This window comes from Bubalus kerabau, chromosome X (assembly GCF_029407905.1).
Source record: "Bubalus kerabau isolate K-KA32 ecotype Philippines breed swamp buffalo chromosome X, PCC_UOA_SB_1v2, whole genome shotgun sequence".
NCBI classification, from domain to species: Eukaryota; Metazoa; Chordata; class Mammalia; order Artiodactyla; family Bovidae; genus Bubalus; species Bubalus kerabau.
The window spans coordinates 67,214,238-67,236,995 of NC_073647.1; the positions used below are offsets into that span (position 1 = coordinate 67,214,238).

General features: G+C 50.8%; 14 protein-coding genes across 14 annotated transcripts; all 14 read left to right on the plus strand.

Moving 5' to 3' along the window:
- The first annotated feature begins 1,612 nt into the window (after nucleotides 1-1,612).
- LOC129639667 (late histone H2B.L4-like) lies at nucleotides 1,613-2,131 on the plus strand. Its single transcript, XM_055564816.1, has one exon. It carries the CDS (start codon nucleotides 1,613-1,615, stop codon nucleotides 2,003-2,005), a length of 393 nt encoding a protein of 130 aa, XP_055420791.1. The 3' UTR covers nucleotides 2,006-2,131.
- Nucleotides 2,132-3,125: 994 nt separating this feature from the next.
- Nucleotides 3,126-3,644, plus strand: LOC129640047 (late histone H2B.L4-like). Its single transcript, XM_055565303.1, has one exon. It carries the CDS (start codon nucleotides 3,126-3,128, stop codon nucleotides 3,516-3,518), a length of 393 nt encoding a protein of 130 aa, XP_055421278.1. The 3' UTR covers nucleotides 3,519-3,644.
- Nucleotides 3,645-4,553: 909 nt separating this feature from the next.
- LOC129639654 (late histone H2B.L4-like) lies at nucleotides 4,554-5,122 on the plus strand. Its single transcript, XM_055564805.1, has one exon. The coding sequence runs from the start codon at nucleotides 4,647-4,649 to the stop codon at nucleotides 5,037-5,039; it is 393 nt and encodes a 130-aa protein (XP_055420780.1). The 5' UTR covers nucleotides 4,554-4,646; the 3' UTR covers nucleotides 5,040-5,122.
- A 1,011-nt stretch (nucleotides 5,123-6,133) lies between these two features.
- Nucleotides 6,134-6,678, plus strand: LOC129639718 (histone H2B 1/2-like). Its single transcript, XM_055564915.1, has one exon. The coding sequence runs from the start codon at nucleotides 6,160-6,162 to the stop codon at nucleotides 6,550-6,552; it is 393 nt and encodes a 130-aa protein (XP_055420890.1). The 5' UTR covers nucleotides 6,134-6,159; the 3' UTR covers nucleotides 6,553-6,678.
- Nucleotides 6,679-7,594: 916 nt separating this feature from the next.
- On the plus strand, nucleotides 7,595-8,201 carry LOC129639658 (histone H2B type 1-A-like). The gene has a single exon (XM_055564808.1). The coding sequence runs from the start codon at nucleotides 7,683-7,685 to the stop codon at nucleotides 8,073-8,075; it is 393 nt and encodes a 130-aa protein (XP_055420783.1). The 5' UTR covers nucleotides 7,595-7,682; the 3' UTR covers nucleotides 8,076-8,201.
- Nucleotides 8,202-9,206: 1,005 nt separating this feature from the next.
- LOC129639544 (late histone H2B.L4-like) lies at nucleotides 9,207-9,725 on the plus strand. Its single transcript, XM_055564678.1, has one exon. The coding sequence runs from the start codon at nucleotides 9,207-9,209 to the stop codon at nucleotides 9,597-9,599; it is 393 nt and encodes a 130-aa protein (XP_055420653.1). The 3' UTR covers nucleotides 9,600-9,725.
- A 919-nt stretch (nucleotides 9,726-10,644) lies between these two features.
- On the plus strand, nucleotides 10,645-11,195 carry LOC129639615 (histone H2B 1/2-like). Its single transcript, XM_055564745.1, has one exon. The coding sequence runs from the start codon at nucleotides 10,731-10,733 to the stop codon at nucleotides 11,121-11,123; it is 393 nt and encodes a 130-aa protein (XP_055420720.1). The 5' UTR covers nucleotides 10,645-10,730; the 3' UTR covers nucleotides 11,124-11,195.
- A 976-nt stretch (nucleotides 11,196-12,171) lies between these two features.
- On the plus strand, nucleotides 12,172-12,684 carry LOC129639655 (late histone H2B.L4-like). Its single transcript, XM_055564807.1, has one exon. The coding sequence runs from the start codon at nucleotides 12,255-12,257 to the stop codon at nucleotides 12,645-12,647; it is 393 nt and encodes a 130-aa protein (XP_055420782.1). The 5' UTR covers nucleotides 12,172-12,254; the 3' UTR covers nucleotides 12,648-12,684.
- Nucleotides 12,685-13,682: 998 nt separating this feature from the next.
- LOC129639431 (histone H2B 1/2-like) lies at nucleotides 13,683-14,297 on the plus strand. Its single transcript, XM_055564589.1, has one exon. The coding sequence runs from the start codon at nucleotides 13,779-13,781 to the stop codon at nucleotides 14,169-14,171; it is 393 nt and encodes a 130-aa protein (XP_055420564.1). The 5' UTR covers nucleotides 13,683-13,778; the 3' UTR covers nucleotides 14,172-14,297.
- A 917-nt stretch (nucleotides 14,298-15,214) lies between these two features.
- On the plus strand, nucleotides 15,215-15,695 carry LOC129640048 (histone H2B 1/2-like). The gene has a single exon (XM_055565304.1). The coding sequence runs from the start codon at nucleotides 15,303-15,305 to the stop codon at nucleotides 15,693-15,695; it is 393 nt and encodes a 130-aa protein (XP_055421279.1). The 5' UTR covers nucleotides 15,215-15,302.
- Nucleotides 15,696-16,826: 1,131 nt separating this feature from the next.
- On the plus strand, nucleotides 16,827-17,219 carry LOC129640049 (histone H2B-like). The gene has a single exon (XM_055565305.1). It carries the CDS (start codon nucleotides 16,827-16,829, stop codon nucleotides 17,217-17,219), a length of 393 nt encoding a protein of 130 aa, XP_055421280.1.
- Nucleotides 17,220-18,271: 1,052 nt separating this feature from the next.
- On the plus strand, nucleotides 18,272-18,834 carry LOC129639590 (histone H2B 1/2-like). The gene has a single exon (XM_055564718.1). The coding sequence runs from the start codon at nucleotides 18,351-18,353 to the stop codon at nucleotides 18,741-18,743; it is 393 nt and encodes a 130-aa protein (XP_055420693.1). The 5' UTR covers nucleotides 18,272-18,350; the 3' UTR covers nucleotides 18,744-18,834.
- Nucleotides 18,835-19,874: 1,040 nt separating this feature from the next.
- On the plus strand, nucleotides 19,875-20,393 carry LOC129639537 (late histone H2B.L4-like). The gene has a single exon (XM_055564665.1). The coding sequence runs from the start codon at nucleotides 19,875-19,877 to the stop codon at nucleotides 20,265-20,267; it is 393 nt and encodes a 130-aa protein (XP_055420640.1). The 3' UTR covers nucleotides 20,268-20,393.
- A 909-nt stretch (nucleotides 20,394-21,302) lies between these two features.
- On the plus strand, nucleotides 21,303-21,917 carry LOC129639423 (histone H2B 1/2-like). The gene has a single exon (XM_055564575.1). It carries the CDS (start codon nucleotides 21,399-21,401, stop codon nucleotides 21,789-21,791), a length of 393 nt encoding a protein of 130 aa, XP_055420550.1. The 5' UTR covers nucleotides 21,303-21,398; the 3' UTR covers nucleotides 21,792-21,917.
- Nucleotides 21,918-22,758: the final 841 nt, after the last annotated feature.

Consider the following 22,758-nt stretch of genomic DNA (forward strand, 5'->3'; position numbering starts at 1 on the left):
TTACAGAGATTATCTTTTCTCCATTGTATATTCTTGCCTCCTTTGTCAAAGATAATGTGTCCATAGGTGCATGGATTTATCTCTGGGCTTTCTATTTTATTCCATTGATCTATATTTCTGTCTTTGTGCCAGTACCATACTGTCTTGATGACTGTGGCTTTGTAGTATATCCTGGAGTCAGGCAGGTTGATTCCTCCAGGTCCATTCTTCTTTCTCAAAATTGCTTTGGCTATTCGAGTTTTTTTGTATTTCCATACAAATTGTGAAATTATTTGTTCTAGTTCTGTGAAAATATCATTATTATAGAAAAATACCATTAATAGGATAATACCATAGAAAATAGAAAAATACCATTTTCTCAAATAGAAACTTGATAGGGTTTTCACTGAATCTATAGATTGCTTTGGGTAGTATACTCATTTTCACTATTTTTCTGATCCATGAACATGGTATATTTCTCCATCTATTTGTGTCCTCTTTGATTTCTTTTATCAGTGTGTTATAGTTTTATATATATAGGTCTTTCACTTCTTTAGGTAGATTTATTCTTAAGTATTTTATTCTTTTCATTGCAATGGTTAATTGAATTGTTTCTCTAATTTCTCTTTGTTTTCTCATTGTTAGTGTACAGGAATGCAGGCCTATTTTGCAACGACTACTTATATAATATAAGTAAAAAGGCAACTAATTGCTATTTTCTGATGACTCTTCTAAGATCTTAGAAGACATAACTCTTCTAAGATCTTAGAAGACATAACTCTTCTAAGATCTGTTGCTGTTTGCCTTTTGAAAATCAGCAGGTAAAATACATACCGACATTAAATATGACAATTTTGACTCTTACTCCTTAGTATGATAATAGTTCTACCACGGCACTTTTTTAAATATTTCTTTTCTATCTTTTGGTCAACATGAGTGATAAGTCAGACTTGTCTGAAGTAGAGAAGTCTGAAAGGACAAAACTGAAGAAAACTAATACTTAAAAAAAGGCCTTCCTCCATCAAAGGTAAGTAAATCATGGGGAGTTTCTATTTGAGACAAACACTGGTGAAAATTAATAGGTTTGGTAAATATATGCTTCCAGTAATTTTTGCCAAAAAGTAAACAATAGGGTACACATTATTTAATGTAACAATTATTTAATGTTCAATTAACTCTTTCTGACAACATGGACACCAGGCTCCGCCGTCCATGGAATTTTCTAGGCAAGCGTACTGGAGTGGGTTGCCCTTTCCTTCGCCATGGAATCTTCCCGACCCAGGGATCGAACCCAGGTCTCCCGCACTGTAGACAGACACTTTACCTTCAGAGCCACCAGGGGAGTTGGGCTGACTGGGGGGGAGGGGGGGTGGTGCAACGTGGGGGAGGGGCGCATCAGGAGTTGGGAAGTGGGACGTCCAGTGTCACGTGACATGGGCTGCCATAGTAACACGTCTCCCTGCCTTGCATCCAATCAGATATGGACAGTGTCTGTGACGTCAGGGAAAGCAGGGCCTATAAATCCAGCCAACGGCCTTCAACCCCCCCTACCGGTCTTCTGGGATGGGCTACGGGGAGGGGTGGCGCTGTCGTGTCCCAACCATCCTCAGAAACTGAACCCTCTGAAACGGAGATGGCGAAAGCGGAGACCTCCAAACCAGAGCCGTATGATGCGGAACCAAAACAGGCAAAGCAGAAGACAGCTAATGGCCGCCGTCGCCGTCGCCGGCACTGCCGTAAGGACAATTTCTCAAGTTTTGCTACCTATTTCCCCGGGGTGCTGAGGCAAATGCATAAAGGCCTGAGTCTTTCCCACGACTCCGTGAACATCCTGGATTCGTTCGTGAATGATATGTTTGAGCGGATTGCCGAGGAGGCCGGGCGCCTGGCCCGCTACAACAAGCGCCGCACCATCACGCACGAAGACATCGAGGCAGCTGTGCGTCTTCTGTTGCCTGGGGAGCTCCGCAAGCATGCCATAACCGAGGCCACCAAGTCGCTCATCAGATACCACATCTGCAGATGAACTGCCTCAGGACTGTCTGACCATCGCAAACCAGACTTAAGGGTTCTCCCCTTAGGCCCTACATTCAATCTTTAAAACATTTCTACCTCAACGGAAACATTAAGAACCTCCTGAACTTTGCTTCAATATGTGTCGGTTGTGTCATATGTTCGATGGAAAACCCTGTACTTTTCGCAACTCGTCACTTTCCTAAATGGTTATTTCTATTCGTAGTTTCTCCGTAAGTATAGGCATCTTTATGGTCAAAATTCTCTCCCTACAAGTTTCATTGGCCTTTTCCATTTTCATTCTCCCATCTATATTAAGGTATCATCCAGAGATTTTTTTTTTTTAATTTATTTTATTTTTAAACTTTACATAACTGTATTAGTTTTGCCAAATGTCAAAATGAATCAGCCACAGGTATACATGTGTTCCCCATCCTGAACCCTCCTCCCTCCTCCCTCCCCATTCCATCCCTCTGAGTCGTGGGGTATGCTATGCTATGCTATGCTAAGTCACTTCAGGCGTGTCCGACTCTGTGCGACCCCCATAGACGGCAGCCCACCAGGCTCCCCCGTCCCTGGGATTCTCCAGGCAAGAATGCTGGAGTGGGTTGCCATTTTCTTCTCCACTACATGAAAGTGAAAAGGGAAAGTGAAGTCGCTCAGTCGTGTCCGACTCTTTGTGACCACATGGACACCAGGCTCCGCCGCCCATGGGATTTTCTAGGCAAGCGTACTGGAGTGGGTTGCCCTTTCCTTCGCCATGGAATCTTCCCGAACCAGGGATCGAACCCAGGTCTCCCGCACAGTAGACAGACACTTTACCGTCAGAGCCACCAGGGGAGTTGGGCTGACTGGGGGGGGAAGGGGGTGGCGCAACGTGGGGGAGGGGCGCATCAGGAGTTGGGAAGTGGGACGTCCAGTGTCACGTGACATGGACTGCCATAGTAACACGTCTCCCTGCCTTGCATCCAATCAGATATGGACAGTGTCTGTGACGTCCGGGAACGGAGGGCCTATAAATCCAGCCTACGGCCTTCAACCCCCCCCCCACCGGTCTTCTGGGATGGGCTACGGGGAGGGGTGGCGCTGTCGTGTCCCAACCATCCTCGGAAACTGAACCCTCTGAAACGGAGATGGCGAAAGCAGAGACCTCCAAACCAGAGCCGTATGATGCGGAACCAAAACAGGCAAAGCAGAAGACAGCTAATGGCCGCCGTCGCCGTCGCCGGCACTGCCGTAAGGACAATTTCTCAAGTTTTGCTACCTATTTCCCCGGGGTGCTGAGGCAAATGCATAAAGGCCTGAGTCTTTCCCACGACTCCGTGAACATCCTGGATTCGTTCGTGAAAGATATGTTTGAGCGGATTGCCGAGGAGGCCGGGCGCCTGGCCCGCTACAACAAGCGCCGCACCATCACGCACGAAGACATCGAGGCAGCTGTGCGTCTTCTGTTGCCTGGGGAGCTCCGCAAGCATGCCATAACCGAGGCCACCAAGTCGCTCATCAGATACCACACCTGCAGATGAACTGCCTCAGGACTGTCTGACCATCGCAAACCAGACTTAAGGGTTCTCCCCTTAGGCCCTACATTCAATCTTTAAAACATTTCTACCTCAACAAAAACATTAAAAACCTCCTGACCTTTGCTTCAATATGCGTCGGTTGTGTCATATGTTCGATGGAAAACCCTGTACTTTTCGCAACTCGTCACTTTCCTAAATGGTTATTTCTATTCGTGGTTTCTCCGTAAGTTTAGGGATCTTTATGGTCAAAATTCTCTCCCTACAAGTTTCATTGGCCTTTTCCATTTTCATTCTCCCATCTATATTTAGGTATCATCCAGAGATTTTTTTTTCTTTTTTATTTTTAATTGATTTTTTTTTAAACTTTACATAACTGTATTAGGTTTGCCAAATGTCAAAATGAATCCGCCACAGGTATACAAGTGTTCCCCATCCTGAACCCTCCTCCCTCCTCCCTCCCCATTCCATCCCTCTGGGTCGTGGGGTATGCTATGCTATGCTATGCTAAGTCACTTCAGGCGTTTCCGACTCTGTGCGACCCCCATAGACGGCAGCCCACCAGGCTCCCCCGTCCCTGGGATTCTCCAGGCAAGAACGCTGGAGTGGGTTGCCATTTTCTTCTCCACTACATGAAAGTGAAAAGGGAAAGTGAAGTCGCTCAGTCGTGTCCGACTCTTTGTGATCACATGGACACCAGGCTCCGCCGCCCATGGGATTTTCTAGGCAAGCGTACTGGAGTGGGTTGCCCTTTCCTTCGCCATGGAATCTTCCCGACCCAGGGATCGAACCCAGGTCTCCCGCACTGTAGACAGACACTTAACCGTCAGAGGCACTAGGGGAGTTGCGCTGACTGGGGGGTAGGGGGGGTGGTGCAACGTGGGGGAGGGGCGCATCAGGAGTTGGGAAGTGGGACGTCCAGTGTCACGTGACATGGGCTGCCATAGTAACACGTCTCCCTGCCTTGCATCCAATCAGATATGGACAGTGTCTGTGACGTCAGGGAAAGCAGGGCCTATAAATTCAGCCAACGGCCTTCAACCCCCCCCCACCGGTCTTCTGGGATGGGCTACGGGGAGGGGTGGCGCTGTCGTGTCCCAACCATCCTCGGAAACTGAACCCTCTGAAACGGAGATGGCGAAAGCGGAGACCTCCAAACCAGAGCCGTATGATGCGGAACCAAAACCGGCAAAGCAGAAGACAGCTAATGGCCGCCGTCGCCGTCGCCGGCACTGCCGTAAGGACAATTTCTCAAGTTTTGCTACCTATTTCCCCGGGGTGCTGAGGCAAATGCATAAAGGCCTGAGTCTTTCCCACGACTCCGTGAACATCCTGGATTCGTTCGTGAAAGATATGTTTGAGCGGATTGCCGAGGAGGCCGGGCGCCTGGCCCGCTACAACAAGCGCCGCACCATCACGCACGAAGACATCGAGGCAGCTGTGCGTCTTCTGTTGCCTGGGGAGCTCCGCAAGCATGCCATAACCGAGGCCACCAAGTCGCTCATCAGATACCACACCTGCAGATGAACTGCCTCAGGACTGTCTGACCATCGCAAACCAGACTTAAGGGTTCTCCCCTTAGGCCCTACATTCAATCTTTAAAACATTTCTACCTCAACGAAAATATTAAGAACCTCCTGAACTTTGCTTCAGTATGTGTGGGTTGTGTCATATGTTCGATGGAAAACCCTGTACTTTTCGCAACTCGTCACTTTCCTAAATGGTTATTTCTATTCGTGGTTTCTCCGTAAGTTTAGGGATCTTTATGGTCAAAATTCTCTCCCTACAAGTTTCATTGGCCTTTTCCATTTTCATTCTCCCATCTATATTTAGGTATCATCCAGCGATTTATTTTTTCTAATTTATTTTATTTTTAAACTTTACATAACTGTATTAGTTTTGCCAAATGTCAAAATGAATCCGCCACAGGTATACATGTGTTCCCCATCCTGAACCCTCCTCCCTCCTCCCTCCCCATTCCATCCCTCTGGGTCGTGGGGTATGCTATGCTATGCTATGCTAAGTCACTTCAGGCGTGTCCGACTCTGTGCGACCCCCATAGACGGCAGCCCACCAGGCTCCCCCGTCCCTGGGATTCTCCAGGCAAGAACGCTGGAGTGGGTTGCCATTTTCTTCTCCACTACATGAAAGTGAAAAGGGAAAGTGAAGTCGCTCAGTCGTGTCCAACTCTTTGTGACCACATGGACACCAGGCTCCGCCGCCCATGGGATTTTCTAGGCAAGCGTACTGGAGTGGGTTGCCCTTTCCTTCGCCATGGAATCTTCCCGACCCAGGGATCGAACCCAGGTCTCCCGCACTGTAGACAGACACTTTACCGTCAGAGGCACCAGGGGAGTTGGGCTGACTGGGGGGGAGGGGGGGTGGTGCAACGTGGGGGAGGGGCGCATCAGGAGTTGGGAAGTGGGACGTCCAGTGTCACGTGACATGGGCTGCCATAGTAACACGTCTCCCTGCCTTGCATCCAATCAGATATGGACAGTGTCTGTGACGTCCGGGAACGGAGGGCCTATAAATCCAGCCTACGGCCTTCAACCCCGCCCCCACCGGTCTTCTGGGATGGGCTACGGGGAGGGGTGGCGCTGTCGTGTTCCAACCATCCTCGGAAACTGAACCCTCTGAAACGGAGATGGCGAAAGCGGAGACCTCCAAACCAGAGCCGTATGATGTGGAACCAAAACAGGCAAAGCAGAAGACAGCTAATGGCCGCCGTCGCCGTCGCCGGCACTGCCGTAAGGACAATTTCTCAAGTTTTGCTACCTATTTCCCCGGGGTGCTGAGGCAAATGCATAAAGGCCTGAGTCTTTCCCACGACTCCGTGAACATCCTGGATTCGTTCGTGAAAGATATGTTTGAGCGGATTGCCGAGGAGGCCGGGCACCTGGCCCGCTACAACAAGCGCCGCACCATCACGCACGAAGACATCGAGGCAGCTGTGCGTCTTCTGTTGCCTGGGGAGCTCCGCAAGCATGCCATAACCGAGGCCACCAAGTCGCTCATCAGATACCACACCTGCAGATGAACTGCCTCAGGACTGTCTGACCATCGCAAACCAGACTTAAGGGTTCTCCCCTTAGGCCCTACATTCAATCTTTAAAACATTTCTACCTCAACGAAAACATTAAGAACCTCCTGAACTTTGCTTCATTATGTGTCGGTTGTGTCATATGTTCGATGGAAAACCCTGTACTTTTCGCAACTCGTCACTTTCCTAAATGGTTATTTCTATTCGTAGTTTCTCCGTAAGTATAGGCATCTTTATGGTCAAAATTCTCTCCCTACAAGTTTCATTGGCCTTTTCCATTTTCATTCTCCCATCTATATTTAGGTATCATCCAGAGATTATTTTTTTCTTTTTTTTTTAATTTATTTTATTTTTAAACTTTACATAACTGTATTAGTTTTGCCAAATGTCAAAATGAATCAGCCACAGGTATACATGTGTTCCCCATCCTGAACCCTCCTCCCTCCTCCCTCCCCATTCCATCCCTCTGAGTCGTGGGGTATGCTATGCTATGCTATGCTAAGTCACTTCAGGCGTGTCCGACTCTGTGCGACCCCCATAGACGGCAGCCCACCAGGCTCCCCCGTCCCTGGGATTCTCCAGGCAAGAATGCTGGAGTGGGTTGCCATTTTCTTCTCCACTACATGAAAGTGAAAAGGGAAAGTGAAGTCGCTCAGTCGTGTCCGACTCTTTGTGACCACATGGACACCAGGCTCTGCCGTCCATGGGATTTTCTAGGCAAGCGTACTGGAGTGGGTTGCCCTTTCCTTCGCCATGGAATCTTCCCGACCCAGGGATCGAACCCAGGTCTCCCGCACTGTAGACAGACACTTTACCGTCAGAGGCACCAGGGGAGTTGGGCTGACTGGGAGAGGAGGGGGGGTGGTGCAACGTGGGGGAGGGGCGCATCAGGAGTTGGGAAGTGGGACGTCCAGTGTCACGTGACATGGGCTGCCATAGTAACACGTCTCCCTGCCTTGCATCCAATCAGATATGGACAGTGTCTGTGACGTCCGGGAACGGAGGGCCTATAAATCCAGCCTACGGCCTTCAACCCCCCCCCCACCGGTCTTCTGGGATGGGCTACGGGGAGGGGTGGCGCTGTCGTGTCCCAACCATCCTCGGAAACTGAACCCTCTGAAACGGAGATGGCGAAAGCGGAGACCTCCAAACCAGAGCCGTATGATGTGGAACCAAAACAGGCAAAGCAGAAGACAGCTAATGGCCGCCGTCGCCGTCGCCGGCACTGCCGTAAGGACAATTTCTCAAGTTTTGCTACCTCTTTCCCCGGGGTGCTGAGGCAAATGCATAAAGGCCTGAGTCTTTCCCACGACTCCGTGAACATCCTGGATTCGTTCGTGAAAGATATGTTTGAGCGGATTGCCGAGGAGGCCGGGCGCCTGGCCCGCTACAACAAGCGCCGCACCATCACGCACGAAGACATCGAGGCAGCTGTGCGTCTTCTGTTGCCTGGGGAGCTCCGCAAGCATGCCATAACCGAGGCCACCAAGTCGCTCATCAGATACCACACCTGCAGATGAACTGCCTCAGGACTGTCTGACCATCGCAAACCAGACTTAAGGGTTCTCCCCTTAGGCCCTACATTCAATCTTTAAAACATTTCTACCTCAACGAAAACATTAAGAACCTCCTGAACTTTGCTTCATTATGTGTCGGTTGTGTCATATGTTCGATGGAAAACCCTGTACTTTTCGCAACTCGTCACTTTCCTAAATGGTTATTTCTATTCGTAGTTTCTCCGTAAGTATAGGCATCTTTATGGTCAAAATTCTCTCCCTACAAGTTTCATTGGCCTTTTCCATTTTCATTCTCCCATCTATATTTAGGTATCATCCAGAGATTATTTTTTTCTTTTTTTTTAAATTTATTTTATTTTTAAACTTTACATAACTGTATTACTTTTGCCAAATGTCAAAATGAATCAGCCACAGGTATACATGTGTTCCCCATCCTGAACCCTCCTCCCTCCTCCCTCCCCATTCCATCCCTCTGAGTCGTGGGGTATGCTATGCTATGCTATGCTAAGTCACTTCAGGCGTGTCCGACTCTGTGCGACCCCCATAGACGGCAGCCCACCAGGCTCCCCCGTCCCTGGGATTCTCCAGGCAAGAATGCTGGAGTGGGTTGCCATTTTCTTCTCCACTACATGAAAGTGAAAAGGGAAAGTGAAGTCGCTCAGTCGTGTCCGACTCTTTGTGACCACATGGACACCAGGCTCTGCCGTCCATGGGATTTTCTAGGCAAGCGTACTGGAGTGGGTTGCCCTTTCCTTCGCCATGGAATCTTCCCGACCCAGGGATCGAACCCAGGTCTCCCGCACTGTAGACAGACACTTTACCGTCAGAGGCACCAGGGGAGTTGGGCTGACTGGGGGGGGAAGGGGGGGTGGTGCAACGTGGGGGAGGGGCGCATCAGGAGTTGGGAAGTGGGACGTCCAGTGTCACGTGACATGGGCTGCCATAGTAACACGTCTCCCTGCCTTGCATCCAATCAGATATGGACAGTGTCTGTGACGTCAGGGAAAGCAGGGCCTATAAATCCAGCCAACGGCCTTCAACCCCGCCCCCACCGGTCTTCTGGGATGGGCTACGGGGAGGGGTGGCGCTGTCGTGTCCCAACCATCCTCGGAAACTGAACCTTCTGAAACGGAGATGGCGAAAGCGGAGACCTCCAAACCAGAGCCGTATGATGCGGAACCAAAACAGGCAAAGCAGAAGACAGCTAATGGCCGCCGTCGCCGTCGCCGGCACTGCCGTAAGGACAATTTCTCAAGTTTTGCTACCTATTTCCCCGGGGTGCTGAGGCAAATGCATAAAGGCCTGAGTCTTTCCCACGACTCCGTGAACATCCTGGATTCGTTCGTGAAAGATATGTTTGAGCGGATTGCCGAGGAGGCCGGGCGCCTGGCCCGCTACAACAAGCGCCGCACCATCACGCACGAAGACATCGAGGCAGCTGTGCGTCTTCTGTTGCCTGGGGAGCTCCGCAAGCATGCCATAACCGAGGCCACCAAGTCGCTCATCAGATACCACACCTGCAGATGAACTGCCTCAGGACTGTCTGACCATCGCAAACCAGACTTAAGGGTTCTCCCCTTAGGCCCTACATTCAATCTTTAAAACATTTCTACCTCAACGAAAACATTAAGAACCTCCTGAACTTTGCTTCATTATGTGTCGGTTGTGTCATATGTTCGATGGAAAACCCTGTACTTTTCGCAACTCGTCACTTTCCTAAATGGTTATTTCTATTCGTAGTTTCTCCGTAAGTATAGGCATCTTTATGGTCAAAATTCTCTCCCTACAAGTTTCATTGGCCTTTTCCATTTTCATTCTCCCATCTATATTTAGGTATCATCCAGAGATTATTTTTTTCTTTTTTTTTAAATTTATTTTATTTTTAAACTTTACATAACTGTATTACTTTTGCCAAATGTCAAAATGAATCAGCCACAGGTATACATGTGTTCCCCATCCTGAACCCTCCTCCCTCCTCCCTCCCCATTCCATCCCTCTGAGTCGTGGGGTATGCTATGCTATGCTATGCTAAGTCACTTCAGGCGTGTCCGACTCTGTGCGACCCCCATAGACGGCAGCCCACCAGGCTCCCCCGTCCCTGGGATTCTCCAGGCAAGAATGCTGGAGTGGGTTGCCATTTTCTTCTCCACTACATGAAAGTGAAAAGGGAAAGTGAAGTCGCTCAGTCGTGTCCGACTCTTTGTGACCACATGGACACCAGGCTCCGCCGTCCATGGGATTTTCTAGGCAAGCGTACTGGAGTGGGTTGCCCTTTCCTTCGCCATGGAATCTTCCCGACCCAGGGATCGAACCCAGGTCTCCCGCACTGTAGACAGACACTTTACCGTCAGAGGCACCAGGGGAGTTGGGCTGACTGGGGGGGGAAGGGGGGGTGGTGCAACGTGGGGGAGGGGCGCATCAGGAGTTGGGAAGTGGGACGTCCAGTGTCACGTGACGTGGGCTGCCATAGTAACACGTCTCCCTGCCTTGCATCCAATCAGATATGGACAGTGTCTGTGACGTCCGGGAACGGAGGGCCTATAAATCCAGCCTACGGCCTTCAACACCCCCCCCACCGGTCTTCTGGGATGGGCTACGGGGAGGGGTGGCGCTGTCGTGTCCCAACCATCCTCGGAAACTGAACCCTCTGAAACGGAGATGGCGAAAGCGGAGACCTCCAAACCAGAGCCGTATGATGTGGAACCAAAACAGGCAAAGCAGAAGACAGCTAATGGCCGCCGTCGCCGTCGCCGGCACTGCCGTAAGGACAATTTCTCAAGTTTTGCTACCTATTTCCCCGGGGTGCTGAGGCAAATGCATAAAGGCCTGAGTCTTTCCCACGACTCCGTGAACATCCTGGATTCGTTCGTGAAAGATATGTTTGAGCGGATTGCCGAGGAGGCCGGGCGCCTGGCCCGCTACAACAAGCGCCGCACCATCACGCACGAAGACATCGAGGCAGCTGTGCGTCTTCTGTTGCCTGGGGAGCTCCGCAAGCATGCCATAACCGAGGCCACCAAGTCGCTCATCAGATACCACACCTGCAGATGAACTGCCTCAGGACTGTCTGACCATCGCAAACCAGACTTAAGGGTTCTCCCCTTAGGCCCTACATTCAATCTTTAAAACATTTGTACCTCAACGAAAACATTAAGAACCTCTTGAACTTTGCTTCATTATGTGTCGGTTGTGTCATATGTTCGATGGAAAACCCTGTACTTTTCGCAACTCGTCACTTTCCTAAATGGTTATTTCTATTCGTAGTTTCTCCGTAAGTATAGGCATCTTTATGGTCAAAATTCTCTCCCTACAAGTTTCATTGGCCTTTTCCATTTTCATTCTCCCATCTATATTTAGGTATCATCCAGAGATTATTTTTTTCTTTTTTTTTTAATTTATTTTATTTTTAAACTTTACATAACTGTATTAGTTTTGCCAAATGTCAAAATGAATCAGCCACAGGTATACATGTGTTCCCCATCCTGAACCCTCCTCCCTCCTCCCTCCCCATTCCATCCCTCTGAGTCGTGGGGTATGCTATGCTATGCTATGCTAAGTCACTTCAGGCGTGTCCGACTCTGTGCGACCCCCATAGACGGCAGCCCACCAGGCTCCCCCGTCCCTGGGATTCTCCAGGCAAGAACGCTGGAGTGGGTTGCCATTTTCTTCTCCACTACATGAAAGTGAAAAGGGAAAGTGAAGTCGCTCAGTCGTGTCCGACTCTTTGTGACCACATGGACACCAGGCTCTGCCGTCCATGGGATTTTCTAGGCAAGCGTACTGGAGTGGGTTGCCCTTTCCTTCGCCATGGAATCTTCCCGACCCAGGGATCGAACCCAGGTCTCCCGCACTGTAGACAGACACTTTACCGTCAGAGGCACCAGGGGAGTTGGGCTGACTGGGGGGGGAAGGGGGGGTGGTGCAACGTGGGGGAGGGGCGCATCAGGAGTTGGGAAGTGGGACGTCCAGTGTCACGTGACATGGGCTGCCATAGTAACACGTCTCCCTGCCTTGCATCCAATCAGATATGGACAGTGTCTGTGACGTCAGGGAAAGCAGGGCCTATAAATCCAGCCAACGGCCTTCAACCCCGCCCCCACCGGTCTTCTGGGATGGGCTACGGGGAGGGGTGGCGCTGTCGTGTCCCAACCATCCTCGGAAACTGAACCCTCTGAAACGGAGATGGCGAAAGCGGAGACCTCCAAACCAGAGCCGTATGATGCGGAACCAAAACAGGCAAAGCAGAAGACAGCTAATGGCCGCCGTCGCCGTCGCCGGCACTGCCGTAAGGACAATTTCTCAAGTTTTGCTACCTATTTCCCCGGGGTGCTGAGGCAAATGCATAAAGGCCTGAGTCTTTCCCACGACTCCGTGAACATCCTGGATTCGTTCGTGAAAGATATGTTTGAGCGGATTGCCGAGGAGGCCGGGCGCCTGGCCCGCTACAACAAGCGCCGCACCATCACGCACGAAGACATCGAGGCAGCTGTGCGTCTTCTGTTGCCTGGGGAGCTCCGCAAGCATGCCATAACCGAGGCCACCAAGTCGCTCATCAGATACCACACCTGCAGATGAACTGCCTCAGGACTGTCTGACCATCTCAAACCAGACTTAAGGGTTCTCCCCTTAGGCCCTACATTCAATCTTTAAAACATTTCTACCTCAACGAAAACATTAAGAACCTCCTGAACTTTGCTTCATTATGTGTCGGTTGTGTCATATGTTCGATGGAAAACCCTGTACTTTTCGCAACTCGTCACTTTCCTAAATGGTTATTTCTATTCGTAGTTTCTCCGTAAGTATAGGCATCTTTATGGTCAAAATTCTCTCCCTACAAGTTTCATTGGCCTTTTCCATTTTCATTCTCCCATCTATATTTAGGTATCATCCAGAGATTATTTTTTTCTTTTTTTTTAAATTTATTTTATTTTTAAACTTTACATAACTGTATTAGTTTTGCCAAATGTCAAAATGAATCAGCCACAGGTATACATGTGTTCCCCATCCTGAACCCTCCTCCCTCCTCCCTCCCCATTCCATCCCTCTGAGTCGTGGGGTATGCTATGCTATGCTATGCTAAGTCACTTCAGGCGTGTCCGACTCTGTGCGACCCCCATAGACGGCAGCCCACCAGGCTCCCCCGTCCCTGGGATTCTCCAGGCAAGAACGCTGGAGTGGGTTGCCATTTTCTTCTCCACTACATGAAAGTGAAAAGGGAAAGTGAAGTCGCTCAGTCGTGTCCGACTCTTTGTGACCACATGGACACCAGGCTCCGCCGTCCATGGGATTTTCTAGGCAAGCGTACTGGAGTGGGTTGCCCTTTCCTTCGCCATGGAATCTTCCCGACCCAGGGATCGAACCCAGGTCTCCCGCACTGTAGACAGACACTTTACCGTCAGAGGCACCAGGGGAGTTGGGCTGACTGGGGGGGGAAGGGGGGGTGGTGCAACGTGGGGGAGGGGCGCATCAGGAGTTGGGAAGTGGGACGTCCAGTGTCACGTGACGTGGGCTGCCATAGTAACACGTCTCCCTGCCTTGCATCCAATCAGATATGGACAGTGTCTGTGACGTCCGGGAACGGAGGGCCTATAAATCCAGCCTACGGCCTTCAACCCCCCCCCCACCGGTCTTCTGGGATGGGCTACGGGGAGGGGTGGCGCTGTCGTGTCCCAACCATCCTCGGAAACTGAACCCTCTGAAACGGAGATGGCGAAAGCGGAGACCTCCAAACCAGAGCCGTATGATGTGGAACCAAAACAGGCAAAGCAGAAGACAGCTAATGGCCGCCGTCGCCGTCGCCGGCACTGCCGTAAGGACAATTTCTCAAGTTTTGCTACCTATTTCCCCGGGGTGCTGAGGCAAATGCATAAAGGCCTGAGTCTTTCCCACGACTCCGTGAACATCCTGGATTCGTTCGTGAAAGATATGTTTGAGCGGATTGCCGAGGAGGCCGGGCGCCTGGCCCGCTACAACAAGCGCCGCACCATCACGCACGAAGACATCGAGGCAGCTGTGCGTCTTCTGTTGCCTGGGGAGCTCCGCAAGCATGCCATAACCGAGGCCACCAAGTCGCTCATCAGATACCACACCTGCAGATGAACTGCCTCAGGACTGTCTGACCATCGCAAACCAGACTTAAGGGTTCTCCCCTTAGGCCCTACATTCAATCTTTAAAACATTTCTACCTCAACGAAAACATTAAGAACCTCCTGAACTTTGCTTCATTATGTGTCGGTTGTGTCATATGTTCGATGGAAAACCCTGTACTTTTCGCAACTCGTCACTTTCCTAAATGGTTATTTCTATTCGTAGTTTCTCCGTAAGTATAGGCATCTTTATGGTCAAAATTCTCTCCCTACAAGTTTCATTGGCCTTTTCCATTTTCATTCTCCCATCTATATTTAGGTATCATCCAGAGATTATTTTTTTCTTTTTTTTTAAATTTATTTTATTTTTAAACTTTACATAACTGTATTAGTTTTGCCAAATGTCAAAATGAATCAGCCACAGGTATACATGTGTTCCCCATCCTGAACCCTCCTCCCTCCTCCCTCCCCATTCCATCCCTCTGAGTCGTGGGGTATGCTATGCTATGCTATGCTAAGTCACTTCAGGCGTGTCCGACTCTGTGCGACCCCCATAGACGGCAGCCCACCAGGCTCCCCCGTCCCTGGGATTCTCCAGGCAAGAACGCTGGAGTGGGTTGCCATTTTCTTCTCCACTACATGAAAGTGAAAAGGGAAAGTGAAGTCGCTCAGTCGTGTCCGACTCTTTGTGACCACATGGACACCAGGCTCTGCCGTCCATGGGATTTTCTAGGCAAGCGTACTGGAGTGGGTTGCCCTTTCCTTCGCCATGGAATCTTCCCGACCCAGGGATCGAACCCAGGTCTCCCGCACTGTAGACAGACACTTTACCGTCAGAGGCACCAGGGGAGTTGGGCTGACTGGGGGGGGAAGGGGGGGTGGTGCAACGTGGGGGAGGGGCGCATCAGGAGTTGGGAAGTGGGACGTCCAGTGTCACGTGACGTGGGCTGCCATAGTAACACGTCTCCCTGCCTTGCATCCAATCAGATATGGACAGTGTCTGTGACGTCCGGGAACGGAGGGCCTATAAATCCAGCCTACGGCCTTCAACCCCCCCCGCACCGGTCTTCTGGGATGGGCTACGGGGAGGGGTGGCGCTGTCGTGTCCCAACCATCCTCGGAAACTGAACCCTCTGAAACGGAGATGGCGAAAGCGGAGACCTCCAAACCAGAGCCGTATGATGTGGAACCAAAACAGGCAAAGCAGAAGACAGCTAATGGCCGCCGTCGCCGTCGCCGGCACTGCCGTAAGGACAATTTCTCAAGTTTTGCTACCTATTTCCCCGGGGTGCTGAGGCAAATGCATAAAGGCCTGAGTCTTTCCCACGACTCCGTGAACATCCTGGATTCGTTCGTGAAAGATATGTTTGAGCGGATTGCCGAGGAGGCCGGGCGCCTGGCCCGCTACAACAAGCGCCGCACCATCACGCACGAAGACATCGAGGCAGCTGTGCCTCTTCTGTTGCCTGGGGAGCTCCGCAAGCATGCCATAACCGAGGCCACCAAGTCGCTCATCAGATACCACACCTGCAGATGAACTGCCTCAGGACTGTCTGACCATCGCAAACCAGACTTAAGGGTTCTCCCCTTAGGCCCTACATTCAATCTTTAAAACATTTCTACCACAACGAAAATATTAAGAACCTCCTGAACTTTGCTTCATTATGTGTCGGTTGTGTCATATGTTCGATGGAAAACCCTGTACTTTTCGCAACTCGTCACTTTCCTAAATGGTTATTTCTATTCGTAGTTTCTCCGTAAGTATAGGCATCTTTATGGTCAAAATTCTCTCCCTACAAGTTTCATTGGCCTTTTCCATTTTCATTCTCCCATCTATATTTAGGTATCATCCAGAGATTATTTTTTTCTTTTTTTTTAAATTTATTTTATTTTTAAACTTTACATAACTGTATTAGTTTTGCCAAATGTCAAAATGAATCAGCCACAGGTATACATGTGTTCCCCATCCTGAACCCTCCTCCCTCCTCCCTCCCCATTCCATCCCTCTGAGTCGTGGAGTATGCTATGCTATGCTATGCTAAGTCACTTCAGGCGTGTCCGACTCTGTGCGACCCCCATAGACGGCAGCCCACCAGGCTCCCCCGTCCCTGGGATTCTCCAGGCAAGAATGCTGGAGTGGGTTGCCATTTTCTTCTCCACTACATGAAAGTGAAAAGGGAAAGTGAAGTCGCTCAGTCGTGTCCGACTCTTTGTGACCACATGGACACCAGGCTCTGCCGTCCATGGGATTTTCTAGGCAAGCGTACTGGAGTGGGTTGCCCTTTCCTTCGCCATGGAATCTTCCCGACCCAGGGATCGAACCCAGGTCTCCCGCACTGTAGACAGACACTTTACCGTCAGAGGCACCAGGGGAGTTGGGCTGACTGGGGGGGGAAGGGGGGGTGGTGCAACGTGGGGGAGGGGCGCATCAGGAGTTGGGAAGTGGGACGTCCAGTGTCACGTGACATGGGCTGCCATAGTAACACGTCTCCCTGCCTTGCATCCAATCAGATATGGACAGTGTCTGTGACGTCAGGGAAAGCAGGGCCTATAAATCCAGCCAACGGCCTTCAACCCCGCCCCCACCGGTCTTCTGGGATGGGCTACGGGGAGGGGTGGCGCTGTCGTGTCCCAACCATCCTCGGAAACTGAACCCTCTGAAACGGAGATGGCGAAAGCGGAGACCTCCAAACCAGAGCCGTATGATGTGGAACCAAAACAGGCAAAGCAGAAGACAGCTAATGGCCGCCGTCGCCGTCGCCGTCACTGCCATAAGGACAATTTCTCAAGTTTTGCTACCTATTTCCCCGGGGTGCTGAGGCAAATGCATAAAGGCCTGAGTCTTTCCCACGACTCCGTGAACATCCTGGATTCGTTCGTGAAAGATATGTTTGAGCAGATTGCCGAGGAGGCCGGGCGCCTGGCCCGCTACAACAAGCGCCGCACCATCACGCACGAAGACATCGAGGCAGCTGTGCGTCTTCTGTTGCCTGGGGAGCTCCGCAAGCATGCCATAACCGAGGCCACCAAGTCGCTCATCAGATACCACACCTGCAGATGAACTGCCTCAGGACTGTCTGACCATCGCAAACCAGACTTAAGGGTTCTCCCCTTAGGCCCTACATTCAATCTTTAAAACATTTCTACCTCAACGAAAACATTAAGAACCTCCTGAACTTTGCTTCATTATGTGTCGGTTGTGTCATATGTTCGATGGAAAACCCTGTACTTTTCGCAACTCGTCACTTTCCTAAATGGTTATTTCTATTCGTAGTTTCTCCGTAAGTATAGGCATCTTTATGGTCAAAATTCTCTCCCTACAAGTTTCATTGGCCTTTTCCATTTTCATTCTCCCATCTATATTTAGGTATCATCCAGAGATTATTTTTTTCTTTTTTTTTAAATTTATTTTATTTTTAAACTTTACATAACTGTATTAGTTTTGCCAAATGTCAAAATGAATCAGCCACAGGTATACATGTGTTCCCCATCCTGAACCCTCCTCCCTCCTCCCTCCCCATTCCATCCCTCTGAGTCGTGGGGTATGCTATGCTATGCTATGCTAAGTCACTTCAGGCGTGTCCGACTCTGTGCGACCCCCATAGACGGCAGCCCACCAGGCTCCCCCGTCCCTGGGATTCTCCAGGCAAGAATGCTGGAGTGGGTTGCCATTTTCTTCTCCACTACATGAAAGTGAAAAGGGAAAGTGAAGTCGCTCAGTCGTGTCCGACTCTTTGTGACCACATGGACACCAGGCTCCGCCGTCCATGGGATTTTCTAGGCAAGCGTACTGGAGTGGGTTGCCCTTTCCTTCGCCATGGAATCTTCCCGACCCAGGGATCGAACCCAGGTCTCCCGCACTGTAGACAGACACTTTACCGTCAGAGGCACCAGGGGAGTTGGGCTGACTGGGGGGGGAAGGGGGGGTGGTGCAACGTGGGGGAGGGGCGCATCAGGAGTTGGGAAGTGGGACGTCCAGTGTCACGTGACATGGGCTGCCATAGTAACACGTCTCCCTGCCTTGCATCCAATCAGATATGGACAGTGTCTGTGACGTCCGGGAACGGAGGGCCTATAAATCCAGCCTACGGCCTTCAACCCCGCCCCCACCGGTCTTCTGGGATGGGCTACGGGGAGGGGTGGCGCTGTCGTGTCCCAACCATCCTCGGAAACTGAACCCTCTGAAACGGAGATGGCGAAAGCGGAGACCTCCAAACCAGAGCCGTATGATGTGGAACCAAAACAGGCAAAGCAGAAGACAGCTAATGGCCGCCGTCGCCGTCGCCGGCACTGCCGTAAGGACAATTTCTCAAGTTTTGCTACCTATTTCCCCGGGGTGCTGAGGCAAATGCATAAAGGCCTGAGTCTTTCCCACGACTCCGTGAACATCCTGGATTCGTTCGTGAAAGATATGTTTGAGCGGATTGCCGAGGAGGCCGGGCGCCTGGCCCGCTACAACAAGCGCCGCACCATCACGCACGAAGACATCGAGGCAGCTGTGCGTCTTCTGTTGCCTGGGGAGCTCCGCAAGCATGCCATAACCGAGGCCACCAAGTCGCTCATCAGATACCACACCTGCAGATGAACTGCCTCAGGACTGTCTGACCATCGCAAACCAGACTTAAGGGTTCTCCCCTTAGGCCCTACATTCAATCTTTAAAACATTTCTACCTCAACAAAAACATTAAGAACCTCCTGAACTTTGCTTCATTATGTGTCAGTTGTGTCATATGTTCGATGGAAAACCCTGTACTTTTCGCAACTCGTCACTTTCCTAAATGGTTATTTCTATTCGTAGTTTCTCCGTAAGTATAGGCATCTTTATGGTCAAAATTCTCTCCCTACAAGTTTCATTGGCCTTTTCCATTTTCATTCTCCCATCTATATTTAGGTATCATCCAGAGATTATTTTTTTCTTTTTTTTTTAATTTATTTTATTTTTAAACTTTACATAACTGTATTAGTTTTGCCAAATGTCAAAATGAATCAGCCACAGGTATACATGTGTTCCCCATCCTGAACCCTCCTCCCTCCTCCCTCCCCATTCCATCCCTCTGAGTCGTGGGGTATGCTATGCTATGCTATGCTAAGTCACTTCAGGCGTGTCCGACTCTGTGCGACCCCCATAGACGGCAGCCCACCAGGCTCCCCCGTCCCTGGGATTCTCCAGGCAAGAACGCTGGAGTGGGTTGCCATTTTCTTCTCCACTACATGAAAGTGAAAAGGGAAAGTGAAGTCGCTCAGTCGTGTCCGACTCTTTGTGACCACATGGACACCAGGCTCTGCCGTCCATGGGATTTTCTAGGCAAGCGTACTGGAGTGGGTTGCCCTTTCCTTCGCCATGGAATCTTCCCGACCCAGGGATCGAACCCAGGTCTCCCGCACTGTAGACAGACACTTTACCGTCAGAGGCACCAGGGGAGTTGGGCTGACTGGGGGGGGAAGGGGGGGTGGTGCAACGTGGGGGAGGGGCGCATCAGGAGTTGGGAAGTGGGACGTCCAGTGTCACGTGACATGGGCTGCCATAGTAACACGTCTCCCTGCCTTGCATCCAATCAGATATGGACAGTGTCTGTGACGTCAGGGAAAGCAGGGCCTATAAATCCAGCCAACGGCCTTCAACCCCGCCCCCACCGGTCTTCTGGGATGGGCTACGGGGAGGGGTGGCGCTGTCGTGTCCCAACCATCCTCGGAAACTGAACCTTCTGAAACGGAGATGGCGAAAGCGGAGACCTCCAAACCAGAGCCGTATGATGCGGAACCAAAACAGGCAAAGCAGAAGACAGCTAATGGCCGCCGTCGCCGTCGCCGGCACTGCCGTAAGGACAATTTCTCAAGTTTTGCTACCTATTTCCCCGGGGTGCTGAGGCAAATGCATAAAGGCCTGAGTCTTTCCCACGACTCCGTGAACATCCTGGATTCGTTCGTGAAAGATATGTTTGAGCGGATTGCCGAGGAGGCCGGGCGCCTGGCCCGCTACAACAAGCGCCGCACCATCACGCACGAAGACATCGAGGCAGCTGTGCGTCTTCTGTTGCCTGGGGAGCTCCGCAAGCATGCCATAACCGAGGCCACCAAGTCGCTCATCAGATACCACACCTGCAGATGAACTGCCTCAGGACTGTCTGACCATCGCAAACCAGACTTAAGGGTTCTCCCCTTAGGCCCTACATTCAATCTTTAAAACATTTCTACCTCAACGAAAACATTAAGAACCTCCTGAACTTTGCTTCATTATGTGTCGGTTGTGTCATATGTTCGATGGAAAACCCTGTACTTTTCGCAACTCGTCACTTTCCTAAATGGTTATTTCTATTCGTAGTTTCTCCGTAAGTATAGGCATCTTTATGGTCAAAATTCTCTCCCTACAAGTTTCATTGGCCTTTTCCATTTTCATTCTCCCATCTATATTTAGGTATCATCCAGAGATTATTTTTTTCTTTTTTTTTTAATTTATTTTATTTTTAAACTTTACATAACTGTATTAGTTTTGCCAAATGTCAAAATGAATCAGCCACAGGTATACATGTGTTCCCCATCCTGAACCCTCCTCCCTCCTCCCTCCCCATTCCATCCCTCTGAGTCGTGGGGTATGCTATGCTATGCTATGCTAAGTCACTTCAGGCGTGTCCGACTCTGTGCGACCCCCATAGACGGCAGCCCACCAGGCTCCCCCGTCCCTGGGATTCTCCAGGCAAGAATGCTGGAGTGGGTTGCCATTTTCTTCTCCACTACATGAAAGTGAAAAGGGAAAGTGAAGTCGCTCAGTCGTGTCCGACTCTTTGTGACCACATGGACACCAGGCTCCGCCGTCCATGGGATTTTCTAGGCAAGCGTACTGGAGTGGGTTGCCCTTTCCTTCGCCATGGAATCTTCCCGACCCAGGGATCGAACCCAGGTCTCCCGCACTGTAGACAGACACTTTACCGTCAGAGGCACCAGGGGAGTTGGGCTGACTGGGGGGGGAAGGGGGGGTGGTGCAACGTGGGGGAGGGGCGCATCAGGAGTTGGGAAGTGGGACGTCCAGTGTCACGTGACGTGGGCTGCCATAGTAACACGTCTCCCTGCCTTGCATCCAATCAGATATGGACAGTGTCTGTGACGTCCGGGAACGGAGGGCCTATAAATCCAGCCTACGGCCTTCAACCCCCCCCCCACCGGTCTTCTGGGATGGGCTACGGGGAGGGGTGGCGCTGTCGTGTCCCAACCATCCTCGGAAACTGAACCCTCTGAAACGGAGATGGCGAAAGCGGAGACCTCCAAACCAGAGCCGTATGATGTGGAACCAAAACAGGCAAAGCAGAAGACAGCTAATGGCCGCCGTCGCCGTCGCCGGCACTGCCGTAAGGACAATTTCTCAAGTTTTGCTACCTATTTCCCCGGGGTGCTGAGGCAAATGCATAAAGGCCTGAGTCTTTCCCACGACTCCGTGAACATCCTGGATTCGTTCGTGAAAGATATGTTTGAGCGGATTGCCGAGGAGGCCGGGCGCCTGGCCCGCTACAACAAGCGCCGCACCATCACGCACGAAGACATCGAGGCAGCTGTGCGTCTTCTGTTGCCTGGGGAGCTCCGCAAGCATGCCATAACCGAGGCCACCAAGTCGCTCATCAGATACCACACCTGCAGATGAACTGCCTCAGGACTGTCTGACCATCGCAAACCAGACTTAAGGGTTCTCCCCTTAGGCCCTACATTCAATCTTTAAAACATTTCTACCTCAACGAAAACATTAAGAACCTCCTGAACTTTGCTTCATTATGTGTCGGTTGTGTCATATGTTCGATGGAAAACCCTGTACTTTTCGCAACTCGTCACTTTCCTAAATGGTTATTTCTATTCGTAGTTTCTCCGTAAGTATAGGCATCTTTATGGTCAAAATTCTCTCCCTACAAGTTTCATTGGCCTTTTCCATTTTCATTCTCCCATCTATATTTAGGTATCATCCAGAGATTATTTTTTTCTTTTTTTTTAAATTTATTTTATTTTTAAACTTTACATAACTGTATTACTTTTGCCAAATGTCAAAATGAATCAGCCACAGGTATACATGTGTTCCCCATCCTGAACCCTCCTCCCTCCTCCCTCCCCATTCCATCCCTCTGAGTCGTGGGGTATGCTATGCTATGCTATGCTAAGTCACTTCAGGCGTGTCCGACTCTGTGCGACCCCCATAGACGGCAGCCCACCAGGCTCCCCCGTCCCTGGGATTCTCCAGGCAAGAACGCTGGAGTGGGTTGCCATTTTCTTCTCCACTACATGAAAGTGAAAAGGGAAAGTGAAGTCGCTCAGTCGTGTCCGACTCTTTGTGACCACATGGACACCAGGCTCTGCCGTCCATGGGATTTTCTAGGCAAGCGTACTGGAGTGGGTTGCCCTTTCCTTCGCCATGGAATCTTCCCGACCCAGGGATCGAACCCAGGTCTCCCGCACTGTAGACAGACACTTTACCGTCAGAGGCACCAGGGGAGTTGGGCTGACTGGGGGGGGAAGGGGGGGTGGTGCAACGTGGGGGAGGGGCGCATCAGGAGTTGGGAAGTGGGACGTCCAGTGTCACGTGACATGGGCTGCCATAGTAACACGTCTCCCTGCCTTGCATC